This window comes from Lontra canadensis, unplaced genomic scaffold (genome assembly GCF_010015895.1).
Source record: "Lontra canadensis isolate GAN:19392208 unplaced genomic scaffold, GSC_riverotter_1.0 scaffold90, whole genome shotgun sequence".
Lineage (NCBI taxonomy): Eukaryota > Metazoa > Chordata > Mammalia > Carnivora > Mustelidae > Lontra > Lontra canadensis.
Genome location: NW_022631084.1, coordinates 7,373,416 through 7,389,204, shown reverse-complemented (window position 1 = coordinate 7,389,204; position 15,789 = coordinate 7,373,416). Strand labels below are relative to the sequence as shown.

The 15,789-nt window shown below is 39.5% G+C and overlaps 1 protein-coding gene across 16 annotated transcripts in view; it reads left to right on the top strand.

Moving 5' to 3' along the window:
- The window catches only part of MECOM (MDS1 and EVI1 complex locus), a 540,895-nt gene that overhangs the window by 495,490 nt on the left and 29,616 nt on the right, over positions 1–15,789 (top strand). For 11 of the 16 annotated variants that reach the window (XM_032836115.1, XM_032836109.1, XM_032836114.1 and 8 more), the window contains 4 exons: positions 1,426–1,642; positions 6,953–7,100; positions 8,426–8,582; positions 12,981–14,337. In XM_032836115.1, the coding sequence (XP_032692006.1) occupies positions 1,426–1,642; positions 6,953–7,100; positions 8,426–8,582; positions 12,981–14,337 (1,879 nt within the window). The remainder of the gene's footprint in view (positions 1–1,425; positions 1,643–6,952; positions 7,101–8,425; positions 8,583–12,980; positions 14,338–15,789) is intronic. The other 5 variants (XM_032836110.1, XM_032836113.1, XM_032836111.1 and 2 more) reach the window with 4 other exon arrangements.

Genomic DNA, 15,789 nt, shown 5'->3' with positions numbered 1-15,789 from the left:
GCACGAGCCCCCAAAGCCCCTAGCGACCTGCTACCCTCTCTTACTTCACTTCCCATTGCTTCCCTGCATGCACCCTATCAACCTGCCCTTTTTTTTTTTTTTTCCCTATAGCTTTGCCTTTCCACAAACTGCCATGCTCTTCCTTTCCTTTACCATTGGTCTACACTGTTTCCACCGCCTGAAATGTCCTCCCTCATCACACTTCACCTGGCTGATGCTTGCTCCTTACAAAGCCTTTTCTGAACTTCTCTCCCTCAGATTAGATGGATTAGACACATTCCTGTGGGCTCCCTTAGGCTCTGTGCATGCATCTGTCATAAAATATATCACACTCTATTTGTTCACATGTGTATCCCCTTGAGTTTCTTATATAGTCATTCCCTAGCAAAATGCCTAGCATTTGTTGGTGACTAAAATATTCCCACAAAAACATTCAGTCAGTGAACCACTGGCTATAGGTCCTGGCTGTAGGTCTATAAAACAGGGATTATGGATCATGTTGCCCTGTCTTTTCATGATTGTGAGCTGTTTTCAATACCTCTGTGATTGTGTCTGTGTGATGTGTGCATAGTATGGCCTCACGAGTGGTCTAAAAGCAATTCGGAAGGAAAGAACAGGAACAGTACCATCACTAGCCTGACACTTTATAACCTTGTTATCGCTAGTTCCCGCTACGACCATTTATTTATCTTACTGATTCAGAGTGCAAATTCACGATATGTTTGCTCTTTAACAGGGTCCTGCCAATTAGCACTGACCCTAGGGTAATGTAAATTAGCCTTGAAGGATACTGAAAACATCCTGTGTCCATTACGTGGTAATGAAGAATGTAATGAAAAATCCCACATTTACTGCTATTAACCAGGTATAAGCGGGACTCAGAGCGGGACTCAGTGTCCCATGTGTCCTCCAGGTAACATGGCACAGTGAGAAGGGCATGAGACACAGATGGATTCTTATCCTCGCAGAACCCTTTGAGTCTGTAATCCCTGACTGCTTACTAAACTTCTCTGAGCTTTAGTAGCCTCATGTGAGAACAGGATAAAAATCCGACATATAATTTCTCATGATCAGGTTTTGAGAAACATCAGTAATCCGTGAATGGGGTTGAGGAAATAGATGATGCACGGTCAGTGGTTATTATTACTTCTAATGTCCTGTGAATACTAACTCCTGGAAGGGTTTAAGCCGTGTGCTCTGGTAAGGAAGCTCTGCTGTAGTCAAAGGAGCCACATTATCCTGCTAGGTTGTGTCCTGGCTTCTCTACAGGTATTATTTTTAATTCAGGTTAAAATGGAAGTGGTGGAAACGACAACTAAATCATTTCTCATACATCTTCCATAATTCGATAAGAACTAACTGCTGGTTTGTGGTTGACACTTCCTGATTGGCCCAGGCCTCGTAATATCTGGATTATTTTCACAGAAGAACGGCAATATCGCTGTGAGGACTGTGACCAGCTCTTTGAGTCCCAGGCTGAACTGGCAGATCACCAGAAGTTCCCCTGCAGTACTCCTCACTCCGCATTTTCAATGGTGGAAGAAGACTTTCAACAAAAACTCGAAAGTGAAAACGATCTCCGAGACATACATGCAGTCCAGGAGTGTAAGGAATGTGACCAAGTCTTCCCTGATTTGCAAAGGTTAGAAGTGGCTCGTTGCACTAGGGAACATGTTTATTTACTCTGCCGTCAAGTGTTGTTGTTATCCAGTCGGTAGGCTGAATTCTTAGAATGTATGCAGATGGGAAATTGGGAACTGCAATGGACCTGACGATGTGTGCTAGCAACATGTTTCAGAAATCAGTTTTCACTGGAAATTCCTATCTGTAAAACTCTTAAATGGAGTTGGAAATAGTTATTTTGATGCTAGACAGAAAATAAGGTGTTTATGTTTGTTTACACAGTGTTCTTGGTAACTGAAAGCTTAACGTTGCAGCATAAAATATGACTTGGAGAATCGAGAATGCTGGAACAACACTGATGCCAATTAAAGTCATCATATGCCAAACAGTAAAGCTGCCACTAGAAACATCTAGATGATTAAAAAAAAAAAAAGAGATTGGTTCTGGTATAGACTTAATGAAAGAATGATGATCTTTTGATAGATATATGTCAGCTGTGGATTTCATTTCAACTATTTATCTAAACTGCACATATATAAAAGAGTAGGAAAATCATTCTCAATGAAGAAAATGTCCTGTTTCCTAAAAGGGAAAAAAGAAACTTGATCTAAATGAAATGATTCTCTAATTCTTATTTTTAACAAAGTAAAAATCATAAATCAGCAATATATTAATCTTGGTAGGCTTTTGAACTTTTTTAAAGAATTTTTTTTAAATACTATTAGAGAAAACAGCAACTCTGGAACATACCCTTGGAAAACTATATTGGTAATTTGCTACAGAACAACCTTTCAGATCAGGGATGTATATAACCAGCTCATAGATTTTCTGCTTCTTTCTACCTAGTGGTTTTTTGCCTCAGCCCACAAACGGTTTTAATAACGGCATTGATTTCTCCGCTTTTAAATCCAGAAACGATCCTTGGAACCTAGAATCAGAATTTCAAATGAGCATAATGTTGAATTTAGGTGGGAATGGTAGTGTATGGACTGGCCTTACTCAGGAGTGTGAATTACTCAGGGTTTATCTTGGACACCCCACCTATTGCCCTTGACCATTTTGCTTCCTTTCTTTCCTTAGTGCCTTCCCTTCTTTTCTCTTCTCTTTCCCCTCTCTTGGTTGCCTTGCATCCTCTTCTCTGGCTAGGCTTCTTACAGGAAGGATTTCATACTAGTCATTGATTTTAGTGCATAAGTAACTTAAAAAGCATCAAGTATAACCCATTCCTTGAGGAGAATGAGTCAAAAGAATGAATTTCTAGGTTTGAAAGTTCAGGCCTAATTTAGCTTTTAGAGAGGAAAGGGGAACAAAAAGGGTTTTCCAGTACCCTTTAAAGTCCTCTTTGTTATTTAATATAAATCCATGTAGAGAATAAAACTACTATAGATGTTTGATAAAACATAGATTTGTAATAAAAATAAAGTCATAGCATGTGTTATAAATGTAACTGTGACCAAATTAAAAAATGCAATGAAAGTAATAAATACCAGTGGATGAAGTATTTATATGTAAAGCAGTATCTCTGATGCCATAGATGAAGTATATTTCCTTCAATTTTGTTATCAGAGCTAATGGACAGCATTATGTTACAAACATTGGTGGACTAAACACTAAAATGTAATTCCTACTTCCCACTAGAAGCGTATGGCGACACTTAGGTGGGGAGAGGTTCTTACTCTGACTAGCTAGCTGTAGGATTGAGCCTGAGTCAACGCTACTTAATGCCAAAACCAACTGTCAGTTTGGTTCCTTCAGTCAAACATTCAGTGGAAAACAATAAGGAAACCTAATCATCTGGTTTTGGATGAACCCTCAAAACTTACTTTTCGATAGCTCAGCCAGATGGATCTAACATGTCACTATGCAACCTGATGTCAACCATCTAAGTGGTATTTTTGGTTAAATAATTTAGCCATGTGCAGAACCTACATTCCTCGAATATTTTCCACTTTTTTGAATCCTATATTGTTGCTTTATATTTTAAACAAATGAGAAATCCTTTTTTGACATGGTAATTATTCTGTATTTTCCTGTAAAATGTTGAGGAAAAAAAAATACCCCTTTCCCTGCTACCCCACAAAGAAACAGCGAGGAGCAAAGGTTGATATGCAAAAGTTTTAAAGAACCCAGAAAACTAGGCAAAGCTCTATAAATTAGGATGAAGTTCTATGGAAAGTAGAGAAAGAAGCCTCACTAAAAACTGACCAGATGGCTTCTATGTTTGTGAAAGAAAAGCACATTTTCTTCTATAAGAACCATTCGCTTTTTTATTCTTTCTGTCACTGATGAACTGATAGCTGATAATTCTATGGAACAGTATGGATTTTATGCTGGAGTAGAAGAAACAAAGAAAGGAGAGTTCCCTTTGCACTGCTATTTATTTTTCCCCCATATGCCGTGTAGTATACTCTTGAAACTCTATCATTGGAGTTTAGGGCACAGGAGTAAGAATCCATGTATGGGCCAGTCTCTACCACTGGACACACACACTGGAATATAATGTATGTCATAGAGTGGCATGCCTTCCTGGGTGTCTGAGGATGACAAGGAGAACATTAATCTATGCAGTGATTAGAAGATGTCCCTGACTCAGTTCAATGTTAACTGGAGTCGATGGTATCTCTCTCTTAACTCTCTTAATAACATTTCAACTTGTGTAACAAACAGAGGATTACATATTGTAGATAAAGATAGGGCTGTTCTTGTGACTCCACACACCTGTACTCTCCTGGTACCTTTTGTTCACAGAGATATCACCATTTGTGCTCAAATAGAGCAGCATTACAAAGTCTACTGACTCATGGGGCAGGAAAAGTAAGTTCACGTGCCACTATGAGTAGGGTTGTAGGGAGGAAGCTGAGGAAGAGAAAAAATAGGGAAAGATATTTCTAATTTATCAAATATGAGAAAGGGCACTTTTTTTAAAATGCACACTGCCACGCACACAGTCTACACGACTACTGGATACATTCTAGGCACACAGGCATCTTACTTGACCCTTGAATTTTAGAGTATTCATCTCCCAGAAAAATAAAACTTGGGAAAGAAAGAGTGCTTACATGCTTAGTAGTTTTTTTTTTTAAATATCTTTTTACTATGGAAAATTTCAAAATATACAAAACTAGAGAGGTTGGTGTAATAAACCCCCATAGACTCGGTTTCAATAATTATCATATAAGGCCAGTCTTGTCTCAGCTACACTTGTTCAGATTATTGAAACAAATCCTGGACATTATGTCATTTTATTCATAAATAGCTGAGTATGTATCGTAGAAAAAAAAATGACTCTTTAAAATACAAGTTTCAACACCACACTTTAAAAATAATGATTCTTTGGTATTACAAAATATAAAATCAGTGTTCAAATTCCCCCACTTATCTCATTACTTCTAGAGTTTTTTGTTTGAAATAAGATCATGCTAAGGTCCACCAATGCAATTAGTAGGCATATCTCTTATGTCTCTTTTAATTTATAAGTTCCCTCAGTCAGTCTCTTTATTTCGTCTCCCTCCCTCCCTCCCTCATTAAAATTTATTTATAGAAGAAACTGCTTTTTACTGTAGCATTCGCTCCCGTCTGGATTCTACTGATCATGTCCCCTTGGTGTTAAAAATCTTTCTCCATCTTCTCTACTTCCTGTAAAATATCCCAAGCCTCGATCAGATTTAGGTTCATTGTTTTAGAAAGAATACCTCACTGATGTTATGGTTTATTTCCTTCAGGAGGCAGAGGATTTATTTATGGATTGCCTAAGTGTCCTAATTGTTTATGTGCTATAAAATGAATGTTTTCTACGTCTATCATTCTTTCATTATTATCTATATTAATTCTATGCAGAGAGAATTTATTGTTTATTTGCTCACCTTGAAGTTCAGTTCATATAGGAAAGGCAGGACACGTGGGTGAGTTTCCCCCTTTATTTACTAGTTTTCAGAATAAGGATTTGGCTTCTTAGCATCTTCCATGGGTGACCGGTGAGGCTTTGCTTGTGTGATTTTGAATATTGTTTGTTAAAGGATGAGATTACTATTTTTGTTGATGCTTAAATTTCCTCACGTCTGGTCAGTGGGTGTCTTTTCAGGTTGGTACCTTAATTCTTTTGACACGATCTGTAACTTTCTTGCAGTTTGCTGTAGCAAGATGTTCAGGGCCCATCTTGTGTATCTCGGGCTTCAAATTTGAAACAGGCTATTTCTCCAAGGAACTCTGGTTACCTTATTTGGGGTAGTATCCCAGTGTGTTAATCTGTTTATACTTAATTAACAAACATGTTATAAACATCTGAGTATCACAGCAATCCATTATCTATAATAATTGCTTTTCATTGCATTCCTGCGGATTTCACATACAAGTTTTAGAAGAGAGGGAAATATTTGAGAAGCAAAAATAGCCTAAACTTTAAATCAGAGAAATTATGCTTATGAGAAACTTCTAACTGCTTTTCTTTTGTGGGCCTTTAATAGTACATCTGCTTATAATATTATACACTTTTCTTTCCTCCCTAACTCATAGGCACTATATATATATACCCTTTTGTATCTGTGTACATCCATATGCATCCATGGGTTCCTCTGCTTCACCATCCATCCAGTCATCCCAGGGTTATATTGGGAAGTTGCTTGTTGAATGGTTAGTGTACAGCTTACTTTCCTATACGGTGATATGGGGAAAAAAAGTACCTTTTTGAATATAGAGGTTATAGGCTTTAGATAGAATACCTGCCTGCATGTTCTTTTTTTTAAATATTTTATTTATTTATTTGACAGACAGAGATCACAAGTAGGCAGAGAGGCAGGCAGAGAGAGAGAGGGAAACAGGCTGTTTGCGGAGCAGAGAGCCCGATGCGGGGCTTGATTCCAAGACTCTGGGATCATGACCTGAACCAAAGGCAGAGGCTTTAACCCACTGAGCCACCCAGCTGCCCCTGCCTGCATGTTCTTAAGCATTTTTGAGGATCTTCTGTTTGAGTGTTTGTGTTTGAATTGAGTGGGTATGAGCAAAATGTGTTGACCTGAGAATGGTGTAGTGAATCGAGAACTGGCAAACGACTAGTCGTTGACCATGCCCTTGAACTGGCAACTAATCCCTGATAGCTCTATCCAGTTTATTTTCTAACAGGGGTACTTCTCTGTGTTAGTAAGAGGCACAGTCTAAGAGAAATACATTTTCTTTTGTCTGTTGCAGGCCTGTTTCGTCTTCATCTTCCTCACCTCGCCACTTTTCCTTCTTTTCTCTTTAATTGCCAGTTGGATTACTAATAAAATGACTTTCTGTTTATGAATGTGTTCTTTGTCACCATGTCTTATTAAATCAATTGTTCTCTTAACAGCCTGGAGAAACACATGTTGTCACATACTGAAGAGAGGGAATACAAGTGTGATCAGTGTCCCAAGGCATTTAACTGGAAGTCCAATTTAATTCGCCACCAGATGTCACATGACAGTGGAAAGCACTATGAATGTGAAAACTGTGCCAAGGTACAGTGAATTTGTAGACTACTTGGCCTCTCTCTGTCATCCTGCTCTCTCTTAATCCATCACTTGCTATGATATATAAAAACAAGCCTTGAGAGGGGAAACTATAAATATCTTGAGAAAAGTAGACTGAGTGTTGTATGCTAAAAGGCATTAGTACAGTGTATAAAAACACTTAGTGGGTGTCCTTTTATTTTTGTAAGGGAGGAAGTGAGGCTTAATGGTGAGTTCCAGAACTAGGTGTCAGACATCCTTGGTAAATTCCTGGTTCCGCTACTGGCTTGCCAGTGTGGGGTTGTTTTATAGCCTTATGGAGAACGAAAATTTTATCCAATGCACATTTACTGATTTCTTTTAATAGCAATTTGTGAGGAAGTCACATAAAGTTTCTGAACGCCTATTCAGAAAGAATAGGAGACTCCTGCATTTGCAGATTTTTCCACCCAAGTCCCTACTATAAATCATGACTTGGTTCTAATTGAAAGCGTAGTCCCTTAGTGGCCACTGCTGAACAACATAGGGGTGCAAGGAAAGCACTCCGTCTTGACCTTGACTCTGAAATATGACAACAGTGGTTTGCATCATTTAATCTTCACGGTTCTCAATTAACTAAAAGATGTCTTCATGTCATTAAATTTGATTTCTATTTCCAAAAACTTTTCATATCATTTGAATATCTTTCTTCGTATCAGGGGAAATTGTGGCACTGGAAATTATCTTTAGAGATGTTTTGCTCCCAGAAGTATAGGTGACTTTTTCTTTTTCTCTTTTTCTTTTCTTTTCTTTTCTTTTCTTTTCTTTTCTTTTCTTTTCTTTTCTTTTTGTTTTTAGTACAGTGTTTAAAGGAATGGTGTTAGCTTCATGGTAACTTGCTGAAACACATTTGTTAGCTTTAACTCCTGGGGGAGCTCCTTGAATAGATTTGAGATACTTTAGTAAAATTCCCCCCCAATTTTGTACCCAGTGTGTCTTGGTTTAGAGGATGGAAATAGCACACCAGTTTTAATCATGTCTTGGCTGGCATTTTATTGTTCAACTCTAATCACTCTAAATGGGATCAAAAAGATCTTGAACATGGTCTAATCATGCCATTAATTATTTTGTTCAACTGATACTGATGGACATTTCATGCTAAGGATACAGAGCTGAATAATTTACAGTCCCTATCCTAGAGGAGCTCACGCTTTGCAATTATGACTTTCTTTTGGTCTTTGGGGAAAACAAATAAACAAAAGCAAAACAAATAAAATTCCTTCTTGAGTCATTCCTGGTCTTCTTTATTGTGTCCTTGAATTAAGTTTCCTGATTAATCAGTACTCATTTCCTAGCAGGTTTTCACGGACCCTAGCAACCTTCAGCGGCACATCCGCTCTCAGCATGTTGGTGCCCGGGCCCACGCGTGCCCGGAGTGTGGCAAAACGTTTGCCACTTCATCAGGCCTCAAACAACACAAGCACATCCACAGCAGTGTGAAGCCCTTTATCTGTAAGTTTTTCACACTCCAGCCCTCCTTCCTGCGTCCTTCTCTCGCCCGAAAGGCACTGTGATCAGGAGAGTGGCCACGTGGCCATGGAAGGGTCTCTGCATTAGCTCATTATGGTCCAGTCCAGTAGGGCTGTTTTCTATTACAAGAAAATCTTGTAACACCCAGATCCAGGGGTTTTGGTTTTGTTTGTTTATTTGTTTGTTTTGTGTTCTTTTGTCCATAATCCCCGGGGTGTTTTCTCTTAGATGAAGTCAGTAATGAGCAGAGAAGGGAGCAGTCATTAAATAACGGATGGGATGCCTCTCCAGGTTGTAGGATTTAATAGAGACAACCCGATTTGTCTCACGCTGAAAACGGCAGACGCCGCTACAGGAGGTGAAGTGATAAAAACCTGTTATGGATCAGAAAGGGCTGGAAGTACCCCACTTGGCAAGGAGGCTTAGGACTATGTGTGTGTGTGTGTGTGTGTGTGTGTGTGTGTGTGTGTGTTGTGCTGGAGAGGTAATAAAATACCCCTTAATCTCTACTTGTTACCAATCACAGACTGCCGGCCAGTAGTTCTCAGTTAGTTGAAAAGCAGAACATTCTCACTTTGATGCTGCACATGCTGCTTCTATAACCCACCGAACTAAAGCAAATTTACAGGTAGTGTGTGTTTAGGGGACATCCGGTCCGACCAACTACTTGGAACATCCCTGTATTTTTTAGTAACATGCTCTGCATAAAGTAAAACTCAGTGCTGGTTTGCTGCTTCTTCTGTCCACCCGCTCCTGGTCCCTGTGTTGTGCTGAAATGTTTCATAAGGAAAATCAGTTGTTTTTGGTTCCTCTGGGCAATGACTCTGGACTTCTTTTGATCCATTGCTCAGCGGGGCATACAAACACAGTGACTCACTGAGTTGTGCCACAAAGGTCAAGACTGATTTTGGATCCAGAAGAGCATAGAACTGTTTGAAGCACACTCCATAGATGGCAAAACCTCTGACTTGGGAACCCTTATAACACATTTTATTTCTGATAAATATATAAAATTCTGTAGTAGATGTATGAGACACTACTACAGGACCTGATAGGCAAAAAATATTTTTTAGTACCAACATGGAGATACCAGAGACTAACCCTCCTCCTTTTTATCTCGGCACAGTCCTCTTTTGTGCTTCCATGCATCAAGGGAGTTTTTTATTTTTTGTTTTGTTTTGTTTCCCCCTTTCCAGCTTATGCTACAGTCTTGTTTTGCTCCTGTGTTCTTCTGTTCCCTGGGTGGAGTGAAGAGGACTAGTTGATAAACAAAAGGGTGCTCTAGTCTCCCTTGGGGAAGCTCTGTTGAAAGTCACGGGAAATAAAGTATACAATAGAAATTTTAGACTTCTTGTCTCATAAAGGCATTTCTGACTCTAGGTCGTAACGCCCTTAAAAGTATACTTGAAAGTGTTACGGGCATAAATAACTCATTTCTTTCTGATTTCTCAGAAACAGACTTTTACTGTGTTTTGGTGGAAAAAAAAAATAGGTCAAACGAATTATGATCACCCATTTAATGCTTTCTCTATTATTTAAACCAAAGGTCAGAAAATACAGATTTCTATCATCGAAGGTTCTGGGATCTGGAATTTTAATTGTGTTGAAGTCAAGTGTTTCATTTTAAAGCACTATAGGGTGTCCCTTTCCAATCAGCTTGTGCAACTATTTGCCATGAATGCCTTTTCAGTAATTATTGGTAAATTTAAATAGCAGATGGCATTCTTCAAATATAAAATCTGACAGAGAACCATGGGGGTAATTATGAATAATAGCCATGTAATTTCAGAACAAAAGAGGAGAGTTGGTGTGGAGATTGGGAGTAGAGGAGGTTCACCTAGAGTTGATATCTGTTTCTCACCAGAAGGCCACACACCACGATTTACCCCCACTGGTGTGTTTATGGCAACTGTCTCTTATTACAGTGTACCGCCAAGCTTGAGCCCAAAGTCACCAGCGCTAAGGTAATTACTCACTGCCTTTACAGAAACCTCCGGCCTTCCCAAATAGAAACCACATGCTCTAATAGGCTGAACATATTCAAAATACCTCTTAATTTGTTTAATAAGTAGAAAAATGCAATGTTAACTGCTGGCTAATTCCTTATTACTAAGAAAATTACAGTAGAGTATAGACTTCAACATCAGTTGAACCGTTCACCTGGAGGCCTGGTGGTTTGTGGTGGGCCAGGGCAGACCTTCAAGTGAGAAAAACAAAGCCCCTGCCTAGGGAAACATCCCAGATTCTCCGTTCTTAAGACCCGACACACACATTGCTCATCTGAGTAACGGGGGGTACAACCAGGAAAGTCAAACACACCTTCTGTTACTCCGAGATAGAGAAGGTCTTGATTTCTGAAATCCAGCCGGCTCTAAAAGAGAAGTCTAGAGAGCGACATTTCTTTGCCAAAAATTGCAAACCTTTCAAAAGTTTATCCCGTGGTTGAAGACCCATCAAGACGTTTTCTCACGCCTCTTAATGCCCAGAGGAGAAGTGTTCCTTTCCCGATGAGTGCACTTTTATTATTCCAATGACATTGTATTTACTATTTCTTGTTATTGCTCATAGCTGAATTAATGTAACCAGTGAAAGCCTCATGTTTCTGCCCTCTGCATCATATGGTTTTAATTAGTGTATCAAAGAATTTAAATAGCATGTATATTTATTGTATATGGTTAAAGAGTACATACTTTTAAAGCAGCCTCTGGTCAGTATATTCCAGTAGGATGATTTGAAAAGAAATCACTCACATCTTCTCTTCCCATTAAAATGCATGTTGTGGCCTCTATCATGTTATGAATCATCCCACAGCTGAAAGCTCCTTTACCATTACTAAGTACCCTGATATATGTCACAGCACATTTTAATCATTATTAGTAAAAGAAATATTACGGGATCACTTGGTACTTCCTGTTTGGTGGTGTGTGGGATAATCCAACTTTTGGGTGAGTTTTGCATGACTGAACATCTGTAAAATCTGTAAAATCTGCTTCGGGTTTTTTTTTTTTTTTCTCTTTCAATTATTACTGCTTTAACTCAGAGCTCCACCATTCTGTGCTTAAAGGCGATCATCCCATGAAAGCAATAAACGTTGCGTTTTGTCTTCAATTTAATTTCTTATACAAATTTGTTTCAGTAACTCCCGACAAGGCGTATCATGTTTCTGCATGTATTAAATGTGCCCAGAATCGTTTACAGTAAGCTCACACATAAAGTGGATTCATCTCTGCTAAAGTCAGATTTAAAAATGTGATGCTTAGGAAACGGACACGATAATCCTGCCAAACTGCGAAGTGAGGGGGATTCGTACCGAACAACAGAGTTCTTAAAGGTTACGAAGCTTGGTCTCAAAATACACTTAAATCTGTTTTCACATACGTGGGGAGGAAGATGTTCTACTTTTTTGGCAAATGCCCCAGGAGGTGGGTTCTTTCCCAGCCGCACCCTGCTGTGTTCTTTCTGGATTAGAGCACTCTGAGCACCCTCCCCTGCTTACCATAATTGGCTAAACCCCATAGAAGTCAAGCCCTGAGATAACCGGTGAAGATATGACAACAAGTGGACATATTTCCCAAGGACGGGGGTTTCATAAATGCAGGAAGGTTAGCACAACCACTGGTGTGAGGGGAAGTCAGAGGACGTGATCATAGTTCATGGGAACCAGCAATGCAGGATGGGCCACATTCAATTTAGTTTCCTTTGCAGGCTTAAAATAGAGCCATTGTAAATTATGTCAGTCTTTCTCAAATCATGAAAATGATTGTTAAAAATGTCTCAGAATACACAATGTGCATTGTTGTGTGGCTTTGATGTGTGAATGATGAGAGCGTATGATATAATGCAAATTAAATAATGGTAGAACAGTCACAGGCTTTTCCCCCAAGGGGAGAGGGAATAAAGGTAAAGTTGCCAGTTGAGAGAAAGGCTGTTTTATTTTGTTTCAGTGCTAAGACTTAGAATTCTCGAGGTGGTCTAAAAATGTAATGGGGTTCCTGGTATGTTTTGTGCTTAAGAATTTTAATTTTTAAGATTCTGTTAGGGTAGTCTTTGGGTGGGAAATCGATGTATACTGGAATTGGACTTTTCTCTAAATATTTATACAAATCTGATACAAAATATGATGTAGTGGGGATGACAGAAATATTTATATACATTTATATATGGAATATTTGTGCTGCCTCAAGACATTTGTCAGGTTGGATGCCTTGCTTTGGAATCTAGTGAAATGGGGATTTTTGTGTTTGGAGCACCCAGATTGGTACCTCCAACAACTTTTCCTGGCTTCTTAATTGAAATTCTGGGTAAACCAATTGTGATACTTGCTCAATTCAGCAGCAATTGCCATAAAGCCTGAGATTCTCTTTTGTTGTTTGCACACAGGTGAGGTCTGCCATAAATCCTATACTCAGTTTTCAAACCTTTGTCGTCATAAGCGCATGCATGCTGATTGCAGAACCCAAATCAAGTGCAAAGACTGTGGACAAATGTTCAGCACTACGTCTTCCTTAAATAAACACAGGAGGTTTTGTGAGGGCAAGAACCATTTTGCGGCAGGTGGATTTTTTGGCCAAGGCATTTCACTTCCTGGAACCCCCGCTATGGATAAAACGTCCATGGTTAATATGAGTCATGCCAACCCGGGCCTTGCTGACTATTTCGGTGCCAATAGGCATCCCGCTGGTCTTACCTTTCCAACAGCTCCTGGATTTTCTTTTAGCTTCCCTGGTCTGTTTCCTTCCGGCTTGTACCACAGGCCTCCTTTGATACCTGCTAGTTCTCCTGTTAAAGGACTATCAAGTACTGAACAGACAAACAAAAGTCAAAGTCCCCTCATGACACATCCTCAGATACTGCCAGCTACACAGGATATTTTGAAGGCACTATCTAAACACCCATCTGTAGGGGACAATAAGCCAGTGGAGCTCCAGCCCGAGAGGTCCTCTGAAGAGAGGCCCCTTGAGAAAATCAGTGACCAGTCAGAGAGTAGTGACCTTGATGATGTCAGTACGCCAAGTGGCAGTGACCTGGAAACAACCTCGGGCTCTGATCTGGAAAGTGACATTGAAAGTGATAAAGAGAAATTTAAAGAAAATGGTAAAATGTTCAAAGACAAAGTAAGCCCTCTTCAGAATCTGGCTTCAATACATAATAAGAAAGAATACAGCAATCATTCCATTTTCTCACCATCTTTAGAGGAGCAGACTGCGGTGTCAGGAGCTGTGAATGATTCTATAAAGGCTATTGCTTCTATTGCTGAGAAATACTTTGGTTCAACAGGACTGGTGGGGCTGCAAGACAAAAAAGTTGGAGCTTTACCTTACCCTTCCATGTTTCCCCTCCCGTTTTTTCCAGCATTCTCTCAATCAATGTACCCATTTCCTGATAGAGACTTGCGATCGTTACCTTTGAAAATGGAACCCCAATCACCAAGTGAAGTAAAGAAACTGCAGAAGGGAAGCTCTGAGTCTCCCTTTGATCTCACCACTAAGCGAAAGGACGAGAAACCCTTGACTCCAGGACCCTCCAAGCCTCCAGCAACACCTGCCACAAGCCAAGACCAGCCCCTGGATCTAAGTATGGGCAGTAGGAGTAGAGCCAGTGGAACAAAGCTGACTGAGCCCCGTAAAAACCACGTGTTTGGGGAAAAGAAAGGAAGCAACATTGAACCAAGACCCCCATCAGATGGTTCCTTGCAGCACGCTAGACCCACTCCTTTCTTTATGGACCCGATTTACAGGTAAGGGAGGATAGGAGATGCTTCGACGTGGACATGTGTATGGAGGGCAGTTTTTACGTTCTAAAGCTGTGTCTGGTAACAAATTACTTTTGTTATTATAATAAGGCAGAGAGTAAAGTTGTTTGATCTCATGAATTCATTTTTTACTCAGACAGTCAACTCATTAGGTTTGGACTTATTTTTGGATGTCTCTGAATTTGGGGTTTGGGATGAGGCCCACAGAGTTCTTTCCCTTGACAATAAATTTATTTTTAAACACATTTTTTAAGTGGAAAATATGGGAAAGCTGTATTTAAAGCAAGTTGTCAAGCAGCAGAAGAATGAGGCTCCTGGAGGATTAATGCAAATATGTGTGGGGACTTAAATGGGTCAGGATATTTGGAATGAAGTGGGGCGTAGAACAGCATGGGTTTTCTCTTTGTTAACCTACCAATACATCCTTAGTAAGTACTGTTCACATTCTGTTGCTAAGTAAATCTCCCAGGAACCCAAAGTAAATGAAATATTAGTCACAAAAATGTCTTGTATATAATGGGAATGGTTAGTTTGGAAGGAATGCGTCTCTTCATACCTTCATTATCCAGTTTCCTTTGATGCATCCAAAAATTCTTTGGGGGAAACATATATGCTTAATAAAAAGCCTCTTTGGCAAGTGTTCTGTAACACTCACTTGACATTCAGAATGATTTAGTTTTTAAATACCAGCTTTCTTTAAAAGTATGAGTAAGACTAATTATGCTTATTATGTATTTTAAACATTACCAAGCATTTTCACATTTACTTTTACACTCAAGTCTTGAACATTGTCAAGAAATAATGGAAGGTGTGGATCATTGTTTATCGGACTTGTTTTAAGAGGAGACTATTTTCACATTTTTACCCGATTCTCCTTTACAAACAAACAGTCAAGTTTGTGCTACTCTTTCATTCAACAATACTTATTGATTCCTATTACTTAATAGGAACTTGAGCTGCAAACCCTTTTTCACTAAAATTTCCTCTTCTGCCTCCTATCTTCTGTAATACAGTAACTAAGAAATGCTGGCGGTATGTTGAGGGCTAACCCCACTGGAAGGGGTTATAAAGGACAATACAAAAATATCCCTGAGCCATCAGTATCACGCTCGGGCAGTTTTTTCAGTTATCATGTCTTGCTTCCCGTGGCAGTTCTAATAAAAGAAGGGAAAACAGCACTTCCCTATTTTGTGCGTGGGTTGTATTTGTATGGCACACATTGCCAGGAAAGTTGTCTTTCCAAATCAGTGATAGATCTCAGCCCTTTGTGAAGAGAACTCCTCAGACATTCTTTCTTAGACCCTCCCAGTGGCAGCAAGCTTTCAATCCCTCCACACACCTGTTACACTCTTCTTCACCCCCTAACCTTCCTCATGCTTAGTTGAAACTCAGTCTCCTCTCTGGCATTTCACTCTGAATTAAGGGCCTAGGCCTGTC